This window comes from Protomyctophum parallelum (assembly GCF_964188405.1).
Source record: "Protomyctophum parallelum genome assembly, chromosome: 19".
NCBI lineage: Eukaryota > Metazoa > Chordata > Actinopteri > Myctophiformes > Myctophidae > Protomyctophum > Protomyctophum parallelum.
The window spans coordinates 27,440,505-27,460,607 of record NC_139717.1 but is presented as its reverse complement, the minus strand read 5'-3'; the positions used below and the strand labels follow the sequence as shown (position 1 = coordinate 27,460,607).

Here is a 20,103-nt window from a genome sequence, read left to right as displayed (position 1 = left end):
AACCACTTGGAATGTAGTAATTTCCCTAGAAAATTAAATGGCGTCGTTGAGTGGTTTCCCGTTGTGCTCTCCAGCCAGGGAGCCAGTTATGATGCTTGTTGCCTTGCCACTTACAAAGGGCAGAGTTATTAGCCAATGAGAGTGGTAGACACCTGTGGAGCCCCTCTCCAGAGAGCTGCCTCTCCGGTAGTCTGCTAATGTTACCTGTGAGAGAGACTCGTCTACCAAGGCCTTAATTGAACCTAAGGGGATTCTGTCTACTCGTTCAGTATGTGTTAAATAAGGCTGTTGTTCGACTAGGGCCAATAGAGACTACGCAGGTAATTGCTGGGTTCTAATGATCTGTGCTATAATGACGTGCATTAGGTGACTATAGCAAACGTTAGAGGGAGGCACTGTTTTACTATGGTGCTCCATGGCACTGATGTTAAAAGAGCACAGCTTTTTAGTGGACATTGGATTTATGTACCCAGGAAATCTGCAGAATATTTGGAGTTAAACCAGGCTGCTTTGGCCCGGGCGGCTGACGTAGCCGTCTGGGCACCTTGGCTGGTAATTCAGTCTGACAGTGTGCCGCGGGTTCGACTCCCGATGCCGACGGCCTTTACTGCGTGTCACCCCCCCATCTCTCGCCCCATTTCCTGTCAGCCTACTGTAAAAATATCTTAAACTAACAAAAAAACAGGCTGCTTCTGTAACTAACACTGAAACTACTTTTCTCCGAAACACACTTGTCTTTCAGTATCATCTCTTTAGTCTAGAAATTACAAAGAATTGTGGTCTTATAGAGTCTGGTTCACAACCACTTTATTTCAAGGCCCCCTAGTTACATTAGTTACTATTACATTAAGCCACGAACCCCCATTTGGTTGTATTGGCTCACCGTTAATTTAACTTTGCAAATGGAACCAAGTGGACCAAGGGGCACATTTTGTTACGATTTTCACTCACATGGACCCCCTGGAACCCCCTCAAAGACCCTTGGGGGTCCATAGACCCCATGTTCAGAACAAGTGTTATAGATCACAGAGCTCTATAACCTACTAGTGTGACAGACATGACCACATTTTGCCCATTTTGCATCTGCTACTGGTGATAAACCAAAAATAGACATGCAGTTTTCACAACAGTGAACAACGGACTGTAATTTGAATGCACCTCAACTCTGCTCTGAAGTTCCCACATGAATGACCTCTGGTTGCTGTCGGCTCAAATAAATCTAAGTCACACAGTATTTAAAGTTTTGCCTGCGATGACCCTCCCGGTTCCTGAGCTTAGTTCTGAAGGCACAGCTCTGACTTTGGTGGGGTGCTTGTGGTACATTGTTCATTCATCAATGAACACAACTGGAGTTCAAATATCAACTGCCTTGAGGACTGAGCCACCATCAATCAACTACTGTAGCTTCGTTTTGAAAGCTTACATAATATGATTTTTTTCTTTTTTGCCTAGTCTAAATAGTTATTCCTAAACTTATTCCTAAACGTTTTCTTCTTTTTAGATTCCAGGACCAGTACTACTCTTAGCATTATCTTCTTTTATTGCTGTCTTGTTGACGATGTCACAGCAACATTTCCCTGCTTGTATCTGTATGAGTGAGTGACTCACACAAACCCCTCTTCTCTTGTTCTTCACTTGGAGAGACTACAGTCCATTTCTGCCCATTTTGCATTTAGAGTACTGGGAGGAACATCTTGTGACAGGAGATTCCCGGGGGAAGCCAATAATGATGGTGGCTCACCGCTCCTAAAACGTCACGGAGGCGTACGCACCGAAAGGTGAAATGTACCACTTTGTACCCAAAGTGAAACATCCCGTCACTCTTGACACTCTTGCCGAGGTGTTTTATATACATGGTCCCACATTGGCCATTTCCTCCTGTTCTCTGTTAAAGTGCATGCGTCTTTCATTTGTGTGTGTGTGTGTGTGTGTGTGTGTGTGTGTGCGTAGCTGTCGACACAGCGTGCAAAATGATTGGGGATGTCTAGTCACTAGACCATTGCATTGGTTCTGTGGGTTCGGGGTGGGACCCTTGTTGGTCTGTAACTCTGAGAGAGAGAGAGAGAGAGAGAGAGAGAGAGAGACTATACAATGACTGTACACATAGCAATGTGAGCGATAGCAGGTTATATATAGTCCCAAAGGTGATGATGTCTCAGTCACACCTGTGATATATTTACAATGCTACACATTGTTGCTACAGCACTCTCTCACTGTGTGTGTGTGTGTGTGTGTGTGTGTGTGTGTGTGTGTGTGTGTGTGTGTGTGTGTGTGTGTGTGTGTGTGTGTGTGTGTGTGTGTGTGTGTGTGTGTGTGTGTGTGTGTGTGTGTGTGTGTGTGTGCTCTCTATATCTGGCATTCAGAATGACTCATGCTAGTGAGTGGAGTGTATTTTCGTGTGTTCCTCTGTGTCTGTCTATTGGCAAGGTGAACTGAAGGCAATCCCAGAGAACACATAAACCAAGTAGGCAGCTGTGTGTGTGTGTGAGATGGACTTTTGGGAATAATGAGCCTAGTTTGTAATACAGCTTTGCCATTGGCTGTCCCGAACACACAGTGACACACACACACATGTGTTCTGTTGCATTCTGTCTCATGATTCTGTATTAGATCACTAAAAATGGACAAACCAAACCATCATCAAAGAAAATGGGTCTATTCCAGGCCTCGCAGCTAGTGCATGTTTGAATTTGTATTTTGTACCCATTCGTCCAGTAAAATATAGCATCTAATACATAAGTTAAATTATTTAGTCTCACTCCTGGTTTCAATCTCTCTCGCACGCACGTGTGCACACACACTCAAGCAGCCACGCACGCACCCAGACACACACACACACACACACACACACACACACACACACACACACACGCTCTGTTTCTCAACCATTCCCTCCATCTTTAGTATTAGATCCATGTGCGACTGTGCTGCTACGGTGATGGCTTCACTTGCCATGCCCATAAAAAGTCAGCTGATGGATTCTGGGATGATTACTAAACTTGTAAATGTTCCCTCTTCCTAAACCCCTGACAGGGTACTCTAATAACGATATCGTATATATCGTTATTAGCGATATAATATATTATTACTGCACGTGCGTGCACACACACACACACACACACACACACACACACACACACTCTCTTTCTTACTTTCCGGCTATGAAACAGCCACTCAAATTAAGCAGTTTCTCTTCCCGATATCTCTCATCTCTCTCTCTCTCTCTCATCATCTCTCTCTCTGAGCATAAACACACGCCTCAAAAGCCCCATAAGCCTCTGAGAGGTTTGGAGCAACATGATAAAACTTTTATACTATAGTTGCGTGTGCACGACACAGCTGGCTGCGTGTCTGGGCGGGGTGGAGGATTGCATTTGTGTTAGGTTGAAACTTTTAGAAATGTTTACTGTTTTGTGTGTGTATCCTTGTGCGTGTGTGCACTGTGCATGCGTACATGACCACACATGCGTGCATACATATAGCTTGTATAGTTTGTTTATGGAACAAGTACGTCATGTACAGTACTACTTGAGATTGAGTCCCCCCCCACCCCCCCCCCCCCCCCCAACAGATTACATAGCCCAAAGTGAGTTTGAAACTATGGCCAATGACAAAAAACTCCTGTTCCTAGGAGAAATACAACAATGTGCAATGACAGGAGCAAGATTTGTGAACTGTTGCGATACAAGGTTAGCCAATGGAATACAACCACCCTAAGGACTGCTATCTGTACCAGGTAGCCTATTGGTGGGATATACAGAGCTACTGTACCAGTCAGAAACCCCTTGTCTGAGGTGGTGTTCTGAGTGGGAGCTGCTTTTGAGCAGCATGAGGCTTTAACTCTCCATACCAGTCAGGATGTTTTGATATCTTATTCAGCAACATTTCTGCCAAAATGTGGCGCAGTGTCTTCTGACATTGCTTGACACCGACATTGGCCTTCAGCCAAATGTTGTTATTTTGGCCTATGTTGAGGCAGGAAAAAATTCCGCATGACACTGACATCATTGACAAATCCTTGTATTTGTATTCTATAGCCTTTTCAACCAGCCTCGAGCGTACATTCATAGTCATGCTGCATTACAGTACACGTGTTTTTGATACTCCTGAAACACTATGGCTATGGGTACCGGTCCAGTAGGCTCCACAAGTCGTCATTTCTTATCTGACAACATTAAAGTACAACTATCAAAGTGTAACCCAGGTAAAATAACTAGTTTCATCTATAGTTGTCCAAAGATAGTTAAAACTCAGTTAAACTTAGTTCACATGACCTTTTCTAAGTTTGTGGCGACAAGCCCCCTCTTGTGGATTCAACGGTACTGACCAGTTCATCACTTTCTATGCAAAATATCTGATATGATTATTTCTTTACCCAAGTTAGTCGTTATGCCAATGAATTCCTTCCCACACATTTCCAATGCTGTTACACCACTGTACCCCAACCACTGTTTGACCTGCCAGTGTCACACCACTGTACCCCAGCCACTGTTTGACCTGCCAGTGTCACACCACTGTACCCCAACCACTGTTTGACCTGCCAGTGTCACACCACTGTACCCCAACCACTGTTTGATCTGCCAGTGTCACACCACTGTACCCCAGCCACTGTTTGACCTGCCAGTGTCACACCACTGTACCCCAGCCACTGTTTGACCTGCCAGTGTCACACCACTGTACCCCAGCCACTGTTTGACCTGCCAGTGTCACACCACTGTACCCCAGCCACTGTTTGACCTGCCAGTGTCACACCACTGTACCCCAGCCACTGTTTGACCTGCCAGTGTCACACCACTGTACCCCAGCCACTGTTTGACCTAGCCTGGGTAAACCCACTCCCCCTGCTGGACAACATTTCATTCTGCCAGGAGGGGTGAGTCTGGCTAAATGGTAACACAAAGTCCTTAAGATTGTATCAGCTTTGGTACGAGCCAATCCGCGACCGAGCTCAGGGCTCTGTGATTGACAGCGCACGTTGGCCAATCAGGAACGATTTGAGCAGTTGATGACGTGTGAACTCCTCGACTCATTCACAACAACAAACATGGGAATGAGGAAGTAGGAACGGAACGCGTTTAGATGACGCCTCTTGTTTTGATATACGCTGATTGGCTGAATGGGTTGTCCGTCAACGTTACTCTCCCGCCCCACGGCTAAACAGCCACACAGGCGATTATGCCAGACTCACCCCTCCTGGCAGAATGAAATGTTGTCCAGCAGGGGGAGTGGGTTTACCCAGGCTATGTTTGACCTGCCAGTGTCACACCACTGTACCCCAACCACTGTTTGACCTGCCAGTGTCACACCACTGTACCCCAGCCACTGTTTGACCTGCCAGTGTCACACCACTGTACCCCAGCCACTGTTTGACCTGCCAGTGTCACACCACTGTACCCCAGCCACTGTTTGACCTGCCAGTGTCACACCGCTGTACCCCAGCCACTGTTTGACCTGCCAATGAGGAGCCCCCACCCTGGAGGACGTAGCGCCTCTGTCCTACTCCTACAGTTCATTCATTTCATAGTGCAGTGCTTTTCAACCCTTTTCATATCAAGGCCCATCATTTATTTGGTATTTGGTTCAGTACTTTACCCCATTGCCACAGGAGCACCCGAGGAGAACTCGTATGCCAGTTAGTTGAAATCGACCATCATCATGTTTAGGTGTCTGTTGACAAAAAAAAAGAAAATAACTCAAGCTTGGTCTTTTGCCATGCTTTCAAATGATAACCAGAGTTTTCTGTTTTCTGTCGGGGCCTCTGTAAGTTCCTCTCCGCCTGCCCCTAATGACTTCCATCTGGCCTGGAACGCCGGACTGAGTCTTAACTGCACTACACTGTAAGGGACGGGAGAGAGAGAGATGGGGAGGGAGGAGGCTAGGAGAGATGCGTAGAAGGAAGATGGACTGAAGAAAAGAGAGAGAGAGAGGATGTTAAGTGTGGGTGGGATGCTCCCTAGATCCCCTCCATCCTGAAGCCTCTTCCTCATGGAGTCCATCTGGATTCTTCCTCCTCTTCATATGGTGAACATTTTGCCCTTACCTCATGTTCACTAATATGAAGTAAGAGCAAAATGTCCACCGTGTGAATATGGTCACTTTTTTCTGTTGGTGGTCCGTGGCCTGATTACATATTAATTTGGAGGTCGATGACATGAAAAGGTTTGGGAACCACTGGTTTACCCAACAGTAAGAAGCATTGTTCCAGCCACCGCTCCACAGGAGGCCTTTTAAGAAAGGCCCTTATCAAGCCCCAGTTGCTTGAGGCCAGCCGCGGAACGGAGTGAGTTGGACCGAGCAGCTCCCAGGTGGCTGGCCCGCTTTGTGGAGCTCTGGCTCTGATCCTCTCTTCTGTCTTTGTTGCCATGTTTTGTTTCCAGCTTTGGATGTTTGGATTGAGGCTTGTTGGTGAGGCCAGCCAGCTATGCCATTGTCCACCAAGCTGAGACACGGAGAGAGTGAGTGGCATGGGGGGGTGGGTGTTTGGGTTTAGCAGAGGAAAAGAGATTGAGCCAAAAAAGGGGGATTCGATTGGGAGAAAAGAGAAAAATCAGAGGGGAGAAAGAGAGGTACTTCATGTTATGTTCGTAAATGTGTCTGGGCTGTTTACTGTTGAGTCAACTCTGTAATCCAAAACCTGAGTGTCATTTCAACTTGGATGGTATTTAAATGGACCCATAAGAGTTAAATTGAAACTTGAGATTTGGCAGTGTAACAACGGCATGTCGGAAGACATATACTACTCGGTCAATTTAATCAGGCTTAGTTCTCCCTCTCTCTCTCTCTCTCTCTCTCTCTCTCTCTCTCTCTCCCCTCTGTCTCTCTCCCCCCCAACACAGAATTAGGATAACTTACAGTAGTGTCTGGATGTGTGTGGTGGCGGCGTAGGGGCGGTGTCTGTCAGGCAGTGTCTGATGGGAAACAGAGGATGCGGTGAGGGTGAGAGACTGATGCCAGAGTAGAGGTTGACTGCTTGATTGACTCTGGTTCAGTGGAATCATGTGTTCAAATAGCAAGAGAAAAACATCCGAGCTATGGCAACAGAGCAGAGCAAACACACATGGAAACATGACCCCGGAATTGAGAACGTGGATGAAAAATGCCTATCAATAATTTAATTATAAGGGTAAATATCACACGGCTTATGGGTGACGTGTGCTTATTTATTTATTGAATGGATTTTGTGTCATGCAGTTTTACCATTTATTATCGTTGGCTATAAATTGAGCTGCAGTGAACACCGCCCGCTCATGAAGAATGTCCATTTGCTAGGCTGAAACATGCTGAAAATCAATACTTGATTTACCCTTGTTATTAGATGGTTTCTGCCTGGGCCAGTTATTAAACAGATTTGTCGATTGTGCCTTTTTTTGTTTTGTTTAATAGTTTATTGATTAAAGTCTGAGTTCTCAGCCTCCGTAGTGATGTAATAAGTTGGCACTGTGTCATTGTAAATGTTTCACATTCTCCAATACTGTCTACTGTCAGACACCTAAACAAAGTCAGTAGATCACAGAGAACAACAATGCTTCTCCACTGATGGTACCTACTCTGTAATATATCCCATCAAATTGGGGGGCTTGTGGTCCTTTTTAGAGGTCCTTGGCATGGAAAAGTAGAAGAGCAAAATCTTTGGTGATCAAAATGAGAAACATATGGTGCATTCGGAAAGACTCTGTTCCCCCTCCAATCTCTGGACCATTCTGGTTTTGACGTCATAGAGATCTCCGGTATCGGTTAATTTACAAACAGTCACTCAGTAGATAACCCATTAACCAACGCTGCTATAATGTCTCAGTTTCTGTCCCATTTCTGTTTCTCTCTCAAAATGTTTCATCCCCCCCATTTCTCTCCTTCCCTCTTCTGCCCCCCCCAACCTACGTATACTTATGTGTCTTTCTCTCTCTCTCTCTCTCTCTCTCTCTCTCCTCCTCTTCTGTCTCTGTCTCTCTCTCTCTCTCCTTCTGTCTGCCTCTGTCTATCTCTCTCTCTCCTTCTGTCTGTCTCTGTCTGTCTCTCTCTCTCCTCCTCTATCTCTCTCTCTCTCTCTCTCTCTCTCTCTCTCTCTCTCTCTCTCTCTCTCTCTCTCTCTCTCTCCTCCTCTCTTCTCTCTGTGTCTCTGTCTCTCTCCTCCCCCCCTCTCTCTCTCCTACTCCCTCCCACTTCCCCGGTTCCTACCATGGAGTCAGACAGGATGTGACCTCACAGCAGCACTGTCCCTGTAGGGGTGCGGTATCTCTTTGAAGTCAGGGCAGTTGTTAAACTGAGAGCTTCATTAACATTAATAGAGGAGATGAAAATATTCTCATCACATATTCCATTCTCCACTGCTGCTGTTCTGCTCCATCCCTCAGATGCACTTCCTCTCTGTTTCTCGCTTTCAGTCAGTCAGTGTGTGTCTCGCTACCTGCAATTTACAATTTTCACAACAGTGGAATATATCTATATAATGAGATTATATGAATACACTATACATATATAATACTATACTATACACATACTATAAAGTGCTATAACTACATAAAAAGCAATTCTAGTCCTGTCTACGTAACATGCTATAAGTCTGTATAAAATGCTATCTAAGTCTACATGAGGGGCTAGGGTAGGTGCTACGGGCCGTGATGGAGTCTGAAACGGTGGGTTTTCAGACTACGGCAGAAGATGAGGAATGAGGCTGCAGTTCTGATTGTAATATGGGAAGTGCATTCCAAAGTTTTGGAGCCAGAAGGGAGAAGAGGCGTTTTTAGTGAAGGTACTTCCAGCTTCCCTGCGTTGGCTGATCTGAGTTGGCTGACCTGCCTGTATAAAGGGTGGGTGAACAGACATGGGGGTCTTGTATGATGTCTAAAATGGTTTTTCTCTTGAAATTTGCAATTGGCATTATGACAAACTTTATAACATGATTATTCTGATCGATGAGTAGCAGTATGTGAAAGTTCTTCATTACTTTAATTAGCACTACTAGAGCAAATGCAGTACCCTGTAGCGACGAGCAGATTTAGCACCAAACGAATAGACCTGACAAATTGCATGAATGTGTCTTTGAACTGTAGTGTGATTAATTAACAATCACAGTTAAGTCTCTTGTTAATTAAGCTTTTTTTTTGCTTAATATGGTAATCACGATTACTGTAGTATTAATTACTATTTTAGATGACATTTTTATGTTTTGGTGGTGTTCTTTTACCATTGTGCTTATTATCAGTGCCTTATCTTTGGCCGACTGGTCTGTAACAACGTCTGGGATTATAATATCATCCCTGTGATGGATGGGGAGATATGTGGTTATTATCTTGTTTAACTTAGTTGTTTAACGATGAGGGAATTGAGATGAAGGAAAGGTGTAAGAGTTGACCAAATAAGATCTTCATCTTTTCAAGTTTTCATTATTGTTACATAATAAAATAAAATAAAAATTATTATGTTTGAATTATATGTGCGGTACAGTGGAGAGACTGGAAACACATAGAAAATGGGGAACAAAAAAAAAGTATGTCAGATGTTTGAGCACTCATACACAAACATACAAGCATTGTTTTTTGTTTTTTTTTGGTTCTGCTCTGCAAATTCTCAAACTTTTTATTTCAAGGGCGCCCGGTTAGGTATGTGTCAGCCTAAGTACCCCATAACACTGATTTACGGGTCCATTTGCTCCTTACATCAATGGGACAATCAAAGTTGGGACATGCAGCTCATAAGAAAAGTAGTTTGTCTAGCCAGCACTTGCTGTTATTTCTGATGTTGGCAAGGTTGTTTATTTTAACCGTGTATAGTAGAGCACTGATCCAACACAATGAATAGCTCCCATTCAATGAATGCAACTATGTGAATGATTTAAAGCAACAAGCTCTTCCTCAGATTTCGTCCCGAGTCTCAGGAGGAGCTTGCTTGTTGCTCAAATGTCACGTGTGTTTGTGTATGTGTCAACATTAATTGCTTTGTAGGTCATAAGGCTATTAGAGCCGCCCCTGCCCCCTATATGCATGAATCCGAACGCCACAGTATGATTTTTCTCTGTAAATTATGATTGAATAAATAACCCAAGGGGCCGGCCCTTGAGTTTCTGACAATGTATCCCCCTGAACAATTTAGTTAAATAGCCCTGTAGTAGTGCTTTCTGTTAATGACTATTTTGATTGAAAAGGGTTTAATACAAATAGTTCCAATGGCATCTAAATGTATGGTTGTATGCTTATCGGTGTTGCGAGGATGAGGGGCTAAATGTCTCCCCTCCTGGGTCAAAAAATGTTGGAGAACCCCTGAAGGTGGGCATGTAAGGGTATGTAAACCAAACAGATATTCTCCTGCTCATTACTGTGCAGAAATGTACCATATATACATAAATCTTCGCGTTTGAGTACAAATTGCATTTTGAGAACCCCAAAACTTTCCCCGTCCGCGCTGTAGTTTGCACGAACGCAAAGTTTGTACTGTGTTGTAGATTGTAGACTTGCCCTCTACACCAGATTTTATTTTCTGAAAAGTAGAGTCATAGCAGAGTGTGTGCACTCCACACTGAGACTGTTTTTGTTTTGTTTTGCCTCTCCCCAGATTAAGACCAGGTACCAATTCTACAAAATTCCTTCTAAATCCGCAGTTCTCAAACCTTTTTGTGCCAAGGACCCTCAAAATGACCGGTATACTGTATTTGGCCCCATCTGAAAACGTTTTGTGCCAGGGACCCCCAGAAGAAAAGCTTTCAAGTTTAAAAGAAATAGCAGAGCAGGCTTGCAGGCACAAATTGATGTTTGCTTGTAACATCTGCTATTTTCATCACTAAGAGTTTTCTGAAAAACTTGACACGGATGCTTTCCTGGTTAAAGAGACAAATGTGGCATCCGGAATAATACCGTTATGTGAGGAAAAACAAAACAGCCAAAGGTCGACAGTCAACGGGCCAGTGCGTGAGGGACAATGACCGTGTCATGTTGGCTTTATTGCACACTACAGTGATGTGTTCAGAGGGGTTTTACACTGCAGTGACTTGTCCCTGTCCCGAGTGTCCCGTACTCCCCTCTCTCTGCATTAGGCTTCTGGTTGGATTCCTCTGGCTTCTAGCTAGCTGCGCTGTGGTCGGAACGGGACAGACAGCATGGTCCTCGGGTCGAAATGCGCTCGCACACACACACACACACGCACGCACGCACACACACGCACACACGTCTCCTTGCATGGATGCTTTTTACATGCACATAACGGCATCTTATCTCTGAGAGATATACATACAGACAGATGTGCGCTTGTGTACTTATTTTGCAAACATTTATATACATCTGCTTTTCTTTCTCTCTTGCCTGTGCGTACACGCACCAACATGCACGTTGTCCCTCTCTGTCATTGATTCATGCACGCATGCACACACACACACGCACACATGCACGCACACACACTTTCTCTCTCTCTCTCTCTCTCTCTCTCTCTCTCTCTCTCTCTCTCTCTCTCTCTCTCTCTCTCTAGTTGGAATGTTACAGGCCAAAGCTGTGGTCTGTCCACTGGTTTCGAAGCGCCATATCATTCCATGGCAGTGAACAAGGGCTCTCCAACTTCCGATCGCACCACACCAAGCAACCACAATCAGCAACACACGCAGCCATGCAACAAATACCTTGTATTTCTTGAACTCCAGTTCTGGAGTGTTTAAATGGCCTCAGTGATTGATTCCAGGCAGTCCGAGAGCCCCCCAGACTGCACACTACATTGTACAGGGGGTGTTCTTAACCACAATAGCCCTATATTATATAGTTGGTTGTACGAGATCTTTGAAAATGTTTCGCCTATAATGACATGCCCAAAATACAGTAGGGTTTATCTGGCTAATATTTTAAAGCAGCTTTGGCTTAGTGTTTCAGTTCACTTTACAAACGTGAAAACACTGAAGGGATTTGTTTCTGAACCAGCCAGGGTTGGGCTACATGTAGGTTCAAAAGATGGGGATTTTGCTGTTCCATTCTAGCTCCATTCTGGGTGGGCTGTTATTTCCATACTGTATAGCCGTCATACTAACATTGTCTTGCTCTAAACCTCAGCATCCAATAGCAGCTGGCTGTTGCATAATCAGTGTGCATCTGTCCACCACCCAGGGCAAACTGCTGGGGGAAAAAAAAACTTGTTTCCTTGCCAAACTCACTACACCTTGTTCAACAGTTTAAGCCTTTACTAATTTGACTGTATGTTAATTGTTAAATACAGTATTTCAGTCACGGTGACCCATTAGTAAATTAAACAGTGTTCCTTTTCTTTTCTGTCCTTTTCTCCACTATATTGTTTTTTTTTGTCTGATAAAAGGGCAAGCTGCTAAGGGTGTTTAGATTAATTAATTAGATTGCAGTATCTCTTCTAGTGCTAAAACCTATAGAGAGCCAACTGAGAGAAGGTACTCAAGTGAAGTGAAGTTGAATAGTTCAATAGGGCATGCATTAGTGACGGTGTGTAGGTAGATACTGTACATATAGCTAAATATTTCACAGCTGTTTTTAGGTGGTCCAAGGTTGTTTTAGAGACATTTTCAGCTTGGGCGAGGAGTATATTATACAGTACTACTAATGGTGGTTTTCTGTATACCCATCCATGCAGATTAAACTGAATTCATACCTATGCCTATGTGTGATGCTTTTGAGTATGTCTTGTAGCATATTCCCATTCCTAGCACATGTATTTTTAAATACAAGGTGAGTGGATCCGCTTCCCCACTCACCGCTCTTCCCCAAACACTGTATTTATTTTCCTTTCCCTCAGCATTTTGGCTCCTTTCCACCCCCCCCCCCCAAATGTACACGTCACCAATACCAGTGTTGGAAGTGCTGCCACCAGTGGATGAAATGGTGGTGGACGGTGGTAAAAGAAAGGGTACAACCAGAACTACTTCCATATAGTATTGTTGTAGTATTCGTGTTATTTGCGAACTGTCGTGAGCTTGGAGATCGGCTGTTTTCGGAGGAGAGATTTGGTGTCGAGGGGGAAAAAGAGGGGACCCAGTGTAGAGCCCTGGGGACAAAGCTTCTTGAATAGGTCGTAATGCTGTGAAAAGTGCCTTAGTGCAGAAGTGTCCTCTCTCTCTCTTTCTCTGTATCTCTCTCTATCCGTCTCCCTGATGGGAATATAAAGGACTGATGAAGAAGGTAGAGGCAAAGAGCAGGAGGAGTTGTAGGCAGGGAGACAAAGAGTGAGGTGATGGAGAGAGAGAGAGAGAGAGAGAGAGAGAGAGAGAGAGAGAGAGAGAGAGAGAGAGAGAGAGAGAGAGAGAGAGAGAGAGAGAGAGAGAGAGCGAGAGAGATTGATAGTAGGAAAGGAGATGTAGAGAGAGAGAAACAAAGAGAGCGAAGACGGGACACGTAATACCTTCAGATTAATGTTCTTAGCATTTCTCTGCTCAGCGGGAATGGGATAACGACAAGAATAGAAATTGTCTGCTGGAATGTTCATGTTCCAAAGCCCTGTGAAGGTGCAGTGACGTGCTACTCGGCAGAATTCACCTGTCCCAGAATGAATCATGTGTTTTGAGTAGAGTCCTAGACTGGACTACAGATTGCAGATGATTTGAAATAATTTAAAAACATTTAAGCATTAAAATAAACACAAAGCTTCTGATATAAGAAATAAAAGCAAACTGACATAGATAATTTTTCCTTGCCAAAATTGGGGAAGCTAGGGTTAATGTTGTTAATTTAGCTCTGAGTTGTATCCTTCTTTCTATCTCTCTCCGTGTCTTAGTGAAAGGTATTTTAGCAGGCTGGTGGGGATCAAAGCATGAAGTGGATTTCAAGTCTTATCAGTTAATGAAGGAACAGTGGATGTGAAGGTCCATAGGGCTTTAGGCAGCTCTCGGTGAGGTTGTAGAGGAGGTGAATTAATCTACTGCTTCAGTTATGTAAGTCTTAGATTGTTGGGATCATAATGGTACAATCCAAAATGGTGGGGGGAGGGGGGGACCCCCAACAGCTCTGCCCTGCTCGATTCCCTCATTAGCCCCATATATATGTTGTCATATAACCAATGGTGAAAATAGCTGAGCTTATACGTAGATCTGCTATTTTCGAACAGCGCATCGTGGTTTAGCCAATCAGAAAGCCAACTGGACTAGCACAGCGATGTCAGCCAATGAGAAAACCAGCTAGACTAGAGGACTAGCTTGCACATCGATGATAGACTCAGCTTGCAGCTGGTAAAAAAATCCAAGGTTATAAATAATACATGCCCACCTGTTTGCAATATTCCTTTATCTGATGTAGCCTATAGTCATATATTATTATCTTACATGAGCCAATCCGGGAAGCTGACGGGTCGGTTTGGCCAAACACGGAAGCTGGTGCCCACACTCTCCCAAATTCAAAGAGATTCGGTGCGTCCTCTGCAGACCCACAGACAGATACAGATATCCAGTGGTTTTTGGTTCTTGTAAACTGCCTGTGATCGTGTTTTAATGATTGGATAAACTAGATCAGATCCCAGTGGGGCACCGACCTACTCGGAAACGATGCAAGTCACTTTACATATGTGTGAAATGTATTCCCCGCCCTGTTATGCAATACTCGTTGTACCCGTTGTCAAAGTACCAGTTGTACTGACCGACTTGACGCGGGGCACCGCACTCGGTCGGGAATGTGCGCGATGAGTTTGAAGTCGGTTGGTAGGACTGTTCTCGCATACGTGAACTACAGACGCACATGGATTTCATGCATTTATAGCAGGATGATGCCACGCCAAAAATAGGGACACCAGGTTGAAAGTGGCTAAAGGACCTAATACCAGCACACTACCATGTTTAGCCCTTTGACAACCACATTACTGCTGATCCTGCATTTTCAAAAGCATACCGCAGTTTGTTGGATTTTCTTTGTTTGTTTTTAATTAAAAGCAAGTAATTTATTTGAATAATCAATTAAGAGTGTTTTTCTTCCTCTCTGCTATATGTTCCTCTAATATAAAATCCTGATATGAGTAATAATTAATTTTCTTTTTTTTTTAATAATAATTAGTTTTTTTTGTTTTGTTTGTTTGTTTCAATTGAATTTACTTGCATGCAATTTACTTGCATCCTCATTATAGGATATTATAAACTAAATTAAACAAAGTAAAAAAGTATTAATAATAATTAATGTATTGCTTACCTATACATGTAAGCTTTCAGGGCAGGAAAATGAGTTGCATTAACACTCGTTATCTTATATGTGTAGATTCTCTGCCCGACTCAAATAAATCGGATATTACTCTTTTCATAGATTTAACGGGGACAAAAAAAAAAGACAAGCACATTCAGATGCCAAAGGAATGCATTTTTGTTACATTTGTCACGCACTCACACACTCACACACACTTTCATTGTCTTTGCAGTGAACAGAGTATCTGCCAGGCGCGGGCCGCTGTCATGGTGTACGACGATGCCAACAAGAAGTGGGTTCCCGCCGGCGGCGCCACAGGCTTCAGCCGCGTTCACATCTACCACCACACGGGCAACAACGCCTTCCGCGTGGTCGGACGCAAGATCCAGGACCATCAGGTCAGTGAGCAAGGCTCCAATTGTAGATCCAATGACTTTTAGGAGTTGGTATTCATATTCTAGAGGTCAGTTGCCGTTGTCCCTATTTTGGGAATGTCAATATAGGAAACTTCTAGTTTATATTCTTCTATCTCTTGTCCAGTTAACTTACGGTTAGTCGGTTAGTGTTGGTACACAGAAGCACCTACTGTAAATGAAACACACCAACATGATTACGTTCAGCTACAAAGCTAAAAGGCAGTGACAAACTGGTTTCATGCTTTGAGTTGAAAGGACTAAAAGTTTGTAAACCTGCAGTTTTCTGGGAGTTTGTTCCAGATAGTGCACAAAACCTCAACGATGCTTCTTCAGAGTTGGTTCTGGTGTGTGTGTGGTATGTAAAATTGCATGTGTATGTGAGAACCCGTTCATCCCACGATTCTTTTTTGCCAGAGGCAGAAAACACTGGCTCAGCAATCCTCTCCATCTTCTTTATCAGCTCTTCCATGTGGGTAGAGAGAAAGAGAGAGAGAGGGGAGGATAAGTACTGACTACCGTATTCTTAAATGGGTTTTTTTGTGGCTTTCGCTTTTTTATTTTATTTTATATGGAGAGACAGACAGTAGGCTGACAGGAAATGGGGAGAGAGATGGGGGGAAGACATGCAGTAAAGGCCGTCGGGATCTGGAGTCGAACCCGCGGCACACTGCCAGACTGGGTTACCAGCCAAGGTGCCTGGACCGCTGAGCCATGGCCCAGGCCCTGACTACCGTAATCTACTCTACACTACTCACAGAGGACTCTAGAGCTCTAAGCATGGATTTTTGGATCTGATCCTGATTTTGGAGAGTCATAGACATACAAAATGTTCTTAGATTTGAAAGTTTCTGTTTTCAAAATTGCCAAATTATCGATGTGCCAGGTTGTAAATTGCAAAAACATTGGCACACATCGGCTGCATAATTCCAGATACGGATGTGGTCAAAACGGCCAAATAATTAACATATCAGCCAGACCGAGATAGTGGTTTGGCTCTACTTTCCCCTCTTCATCTCTGCTTGGGGTTAGCGTTTTAGGGAATGCATCTACTGTAACAACCTGGTGTTCACATTTTACTCAATGGTCCACCCGCTGCTAATTAGCTACTGTACTGTACTGTAGGTACCTTAAGTGTAGGTAGGTACCATAATTTGCATTATCTTGTCATTTGACACAGACCGTAGATGTATGTAAAGTGCAGTGGAAGAATATTCTGCCCTCATTTAGAAACCCCCCAGGATAGCTATTTTTAAACAATTATTTTACAGCACTTTTGCCTTGGTAGACTAGATGGATAGTGGATACACTGAAGGGAAGAAGAAACAGATTCATAGAGAGGCAGGATGAATAAATAAACTTCATCGTCATTAATCACATTTGAATCACCAGCCCGTGCAGTGTCAAATCTCACCCTCCCCGCTTCTCTACCCCAAACACAGGCAAACTGTGCACCACGTTGGATTTGAACCCCCAGACTTATTGGTGGTGGGCAGCTACTTTTACCACTGCGCAACCCGGACGTTTAAAAAATGTGCCAACGCAATAGGAAAGACCTTTATAATAGCGGGCCGATGTGATATCAATATCTATCCAATCCAATCCACTTTATTTATATAGCACATTTTACAACGCAAGGTTAACAAAGTGCTGTACAGAAAAATAAAAATAAATACACTAGCTAAAACACAGAAAAGCAACAGCAAGAATAACACAGTAAAACACAACACAAACACTTCACTGACACATCACTGAAAGACGCAGCAGCGCCAGCAGACAGTGAAACTAAACGTAGGCCATAGAAACTCTCAAGCGGGATTAAATTGGCTGGTAATCCAGTCTGGCAGTGTGCCATGGGTTCGACTCCCGATCCCGACGGCCTTTACTGCATGTCTTCCCCCCATCTCTCTCCCCATTTCCTATCAGCCTACTGTCTGTCCCTCCATAACATATATAAAATAAAGGTGAAAGCCACAAAAAAAACATTAAAAAAACCAAGCCAATATTTAAAGGTGGGTTTTAAGACTAGATGTAAACATCTCGATGGACCAGTTTGACGTGGGAGGGGAGCACGTTCCATAGTGTGGGGGCTACGACAGAAAAGACTCGTCGCCTCTGTTCTTCCTGCGGGTCTTCTTTTTGACCTTCAGATTTAGCTATGAGGCTGGCATCTGGCATTTTGGTTACAGCAACAGCAACTCTACATAGGATCTGACGGGAAATGTAATGTCTCTTTTCTTTTTCACGTTTGCAGCCATTTTAACAATATGCAAGTTCAAGAATACATGTCCCCTCTGTGCCATTAACCTTAGCCAATGGAGCCAATATTGCTTCAAAAGCATAACATTTGCCGAAGCGATCAACAATCATGGTAAAAGTCATGGTAAAGCACAATTTTGGATAGCCACCATCTTGTAAACATTAACACCTGTTAAGGGTCCAGACACACCCAATAATAAAAACCATGAAATGGACACCAAGTTCTAGCTCATCTGGTTCAGAAGTTGGAGCCAAACCTTTGTGCTAATATTGTGGCGGCCATATTGGATTTCATAGAAACAATTTGCAATACAAAAAATGTTTGTATTCATGGCATTGATCAACCTGTGAAGTTTCGTGGATATATCTCTCTGTTTAAAATTGTGCCATATTGGATTTCCAGCTAAAAATTGACCGGTGTGTCCATGTAGTTTGTAATCCTGCTGGGTCATAGATATTATTTCGGGTGGACAACCTTTGATGTTATGGCAAATGCAGCACACCCCCCTTTGCCCCCTGGGTAATATTTTCCTTCTCTCAAAGGCTGCACAGTAAATTAATAACATTTTCAATAATCTGTTTGGTCATCACATCCACATTTCTGATGATCTTCATGTATTAATACCTTTTGAAAGCACCAATACTCATTCCCAACATATCGTTACATTATCTATCGAGTATAGTCTGTGATTTTGTCAGCAACTCCATTCCTACCCTGGATAAATGTTTTATGTCAGCCTCGGCTCCTGGCATACATTCATTGAGCAAGGCATTTACCTCCCTGTTCTCCAGTACTGTATGTTCTTCGGGAGCACCATATTTAACAGCATAGAACATTTGCTGATAATGGTTCAACAGCTTAATACTTTAAGCGGGGCTCAAAACAAACAGTTTCCCACATGGGACCATAGAAAATGCATTTGTGACAGTCAAAATCGTATTTTGGGGGCTGGAACCGGCGTTCGTCTTCGGGAAAGCAAGGAAGTCTATTTTTGTGATGTGCAAGCTCTGCTGGTGCAGGAACACACAGATGCTCACATGCGAGAAACACCAGTCTTGTTATGACATTGATTTCTGTTTTTTCTGGCTGGGCAATATGGACAAAATCAAATAACACAACATTCCATTGAACAAATACCTGTCATGATGTCACCATGATAACATTTTGAGCTTGTACAGTCAGTGGATTTGCTATTTTGAAGAAAATAAATTAAATTGTCCAAAATGCGAATGCCATGATTATGGTTATTTAAGCATGTGTGTGCAGGCACTATTCTGCCTCTGAGACAAACTAAATAAATACATGAATAAATAAATAAAACATATTAGCAAAGAAATGTGTTAACTAGATGAAGTGCCTGAATTACTCCGCTGTTATAACATCCATAGACCGAGCAGAGCGGGAGCTCGAGTTACACTGGCATCATTCGTCTTCACGCTTGTCGGACACTTATTATATCAGGCATTCATTCATCAATAAATGAGTGGTTATGAGAACCCCTTGCTGCCTGCCAACCAGACCAGTATAATGAAGATAGAATTTGGTCGAGGGGTGGTTTGTCTTCCTGGGTCAACAGCATGGTCTGGATGGTTGAAATAAACACAGCTGGTGCTGGTGCTGGGCATTTGTTTTCCAAAAGCAAACAGGCGGGCGCCGTCGTCCAGTAGATCTGCTCACTGACCCGAACGGTGTTGTGCAAACTTTGACCCCCGTCTCAGTGTTGATATGTGATCTAATCATATTTTCTTTAATGGAATAATGAACTGGGGGGTACCTTCCATGATAACCACTGAACAGGGTGAATATGGGTATATGCGTGTTATGTTATTTCAGTGTAAAATTGCACGATGGTGAGTGAAGTTAGTATTTTTGCCATCTAGTTGAGGTAGAAGAAAGAATACAGGCCGGGACCTCCGTGCTCAGTCTTGTACTGTAATGTAAACGGAAAACAAAGTGAGGGAGTCTCCTTAATACTTAGGAAATTGGGAACGTCACAACTCGTTAATGCCCCGTGGTGTCGCCGGACCAAATGCCGTGCACTGCAGCTCTAATCATCGTCATCCCTTTAACTCCGAGACGAGTTGAGGAAGGTGTTTCCACTTGGCTGCATGCCCAGGACACTTAAAACCCCATTGCTATAGCATCTGAAGCAGAGCTGAGGAGAAGCCGAGCAAGTGGAGAATTTTGTCCCTGGGCAGCAATGTCCCAAATGTTGTTGTGTGTAAATTAGATTTGAGGCATATTAAAGTAGTGTAGACAGACAGGGGGAATATTATTATTATTCCCCTGCTTTGTCATCCTCTCATTCGCACATGCACACACAGTATATTAAATG

At 43.6% G+C, this 20,103-nt stretch overlaps 1 protein-coding gene across 4 annotated transcripts in view; it reads left to right on the top strand.

The window, feature by feature from the left end:
- Positions 1-20,103, top strand: part of enah (ENAH actin regulator) — a 137,394-nt gene that overhangs the window by 47,353 nt on the left and 69,938 nt on the right. For all 4 annotated transcript variants that reach the window (XM_083790381.1, XM_083790384.1, XM_083790383.1 and 1 more), the window contains exon 2: positions 15,328-15,493. In XM_083790381.1, the coding sequence (XP_083646507.1) occupies positions 15,328-15,493 (166 nt within the window). The remainder of the gene's footprint in view (positions 1-15,327; positions 15,494-20,103) is intronic.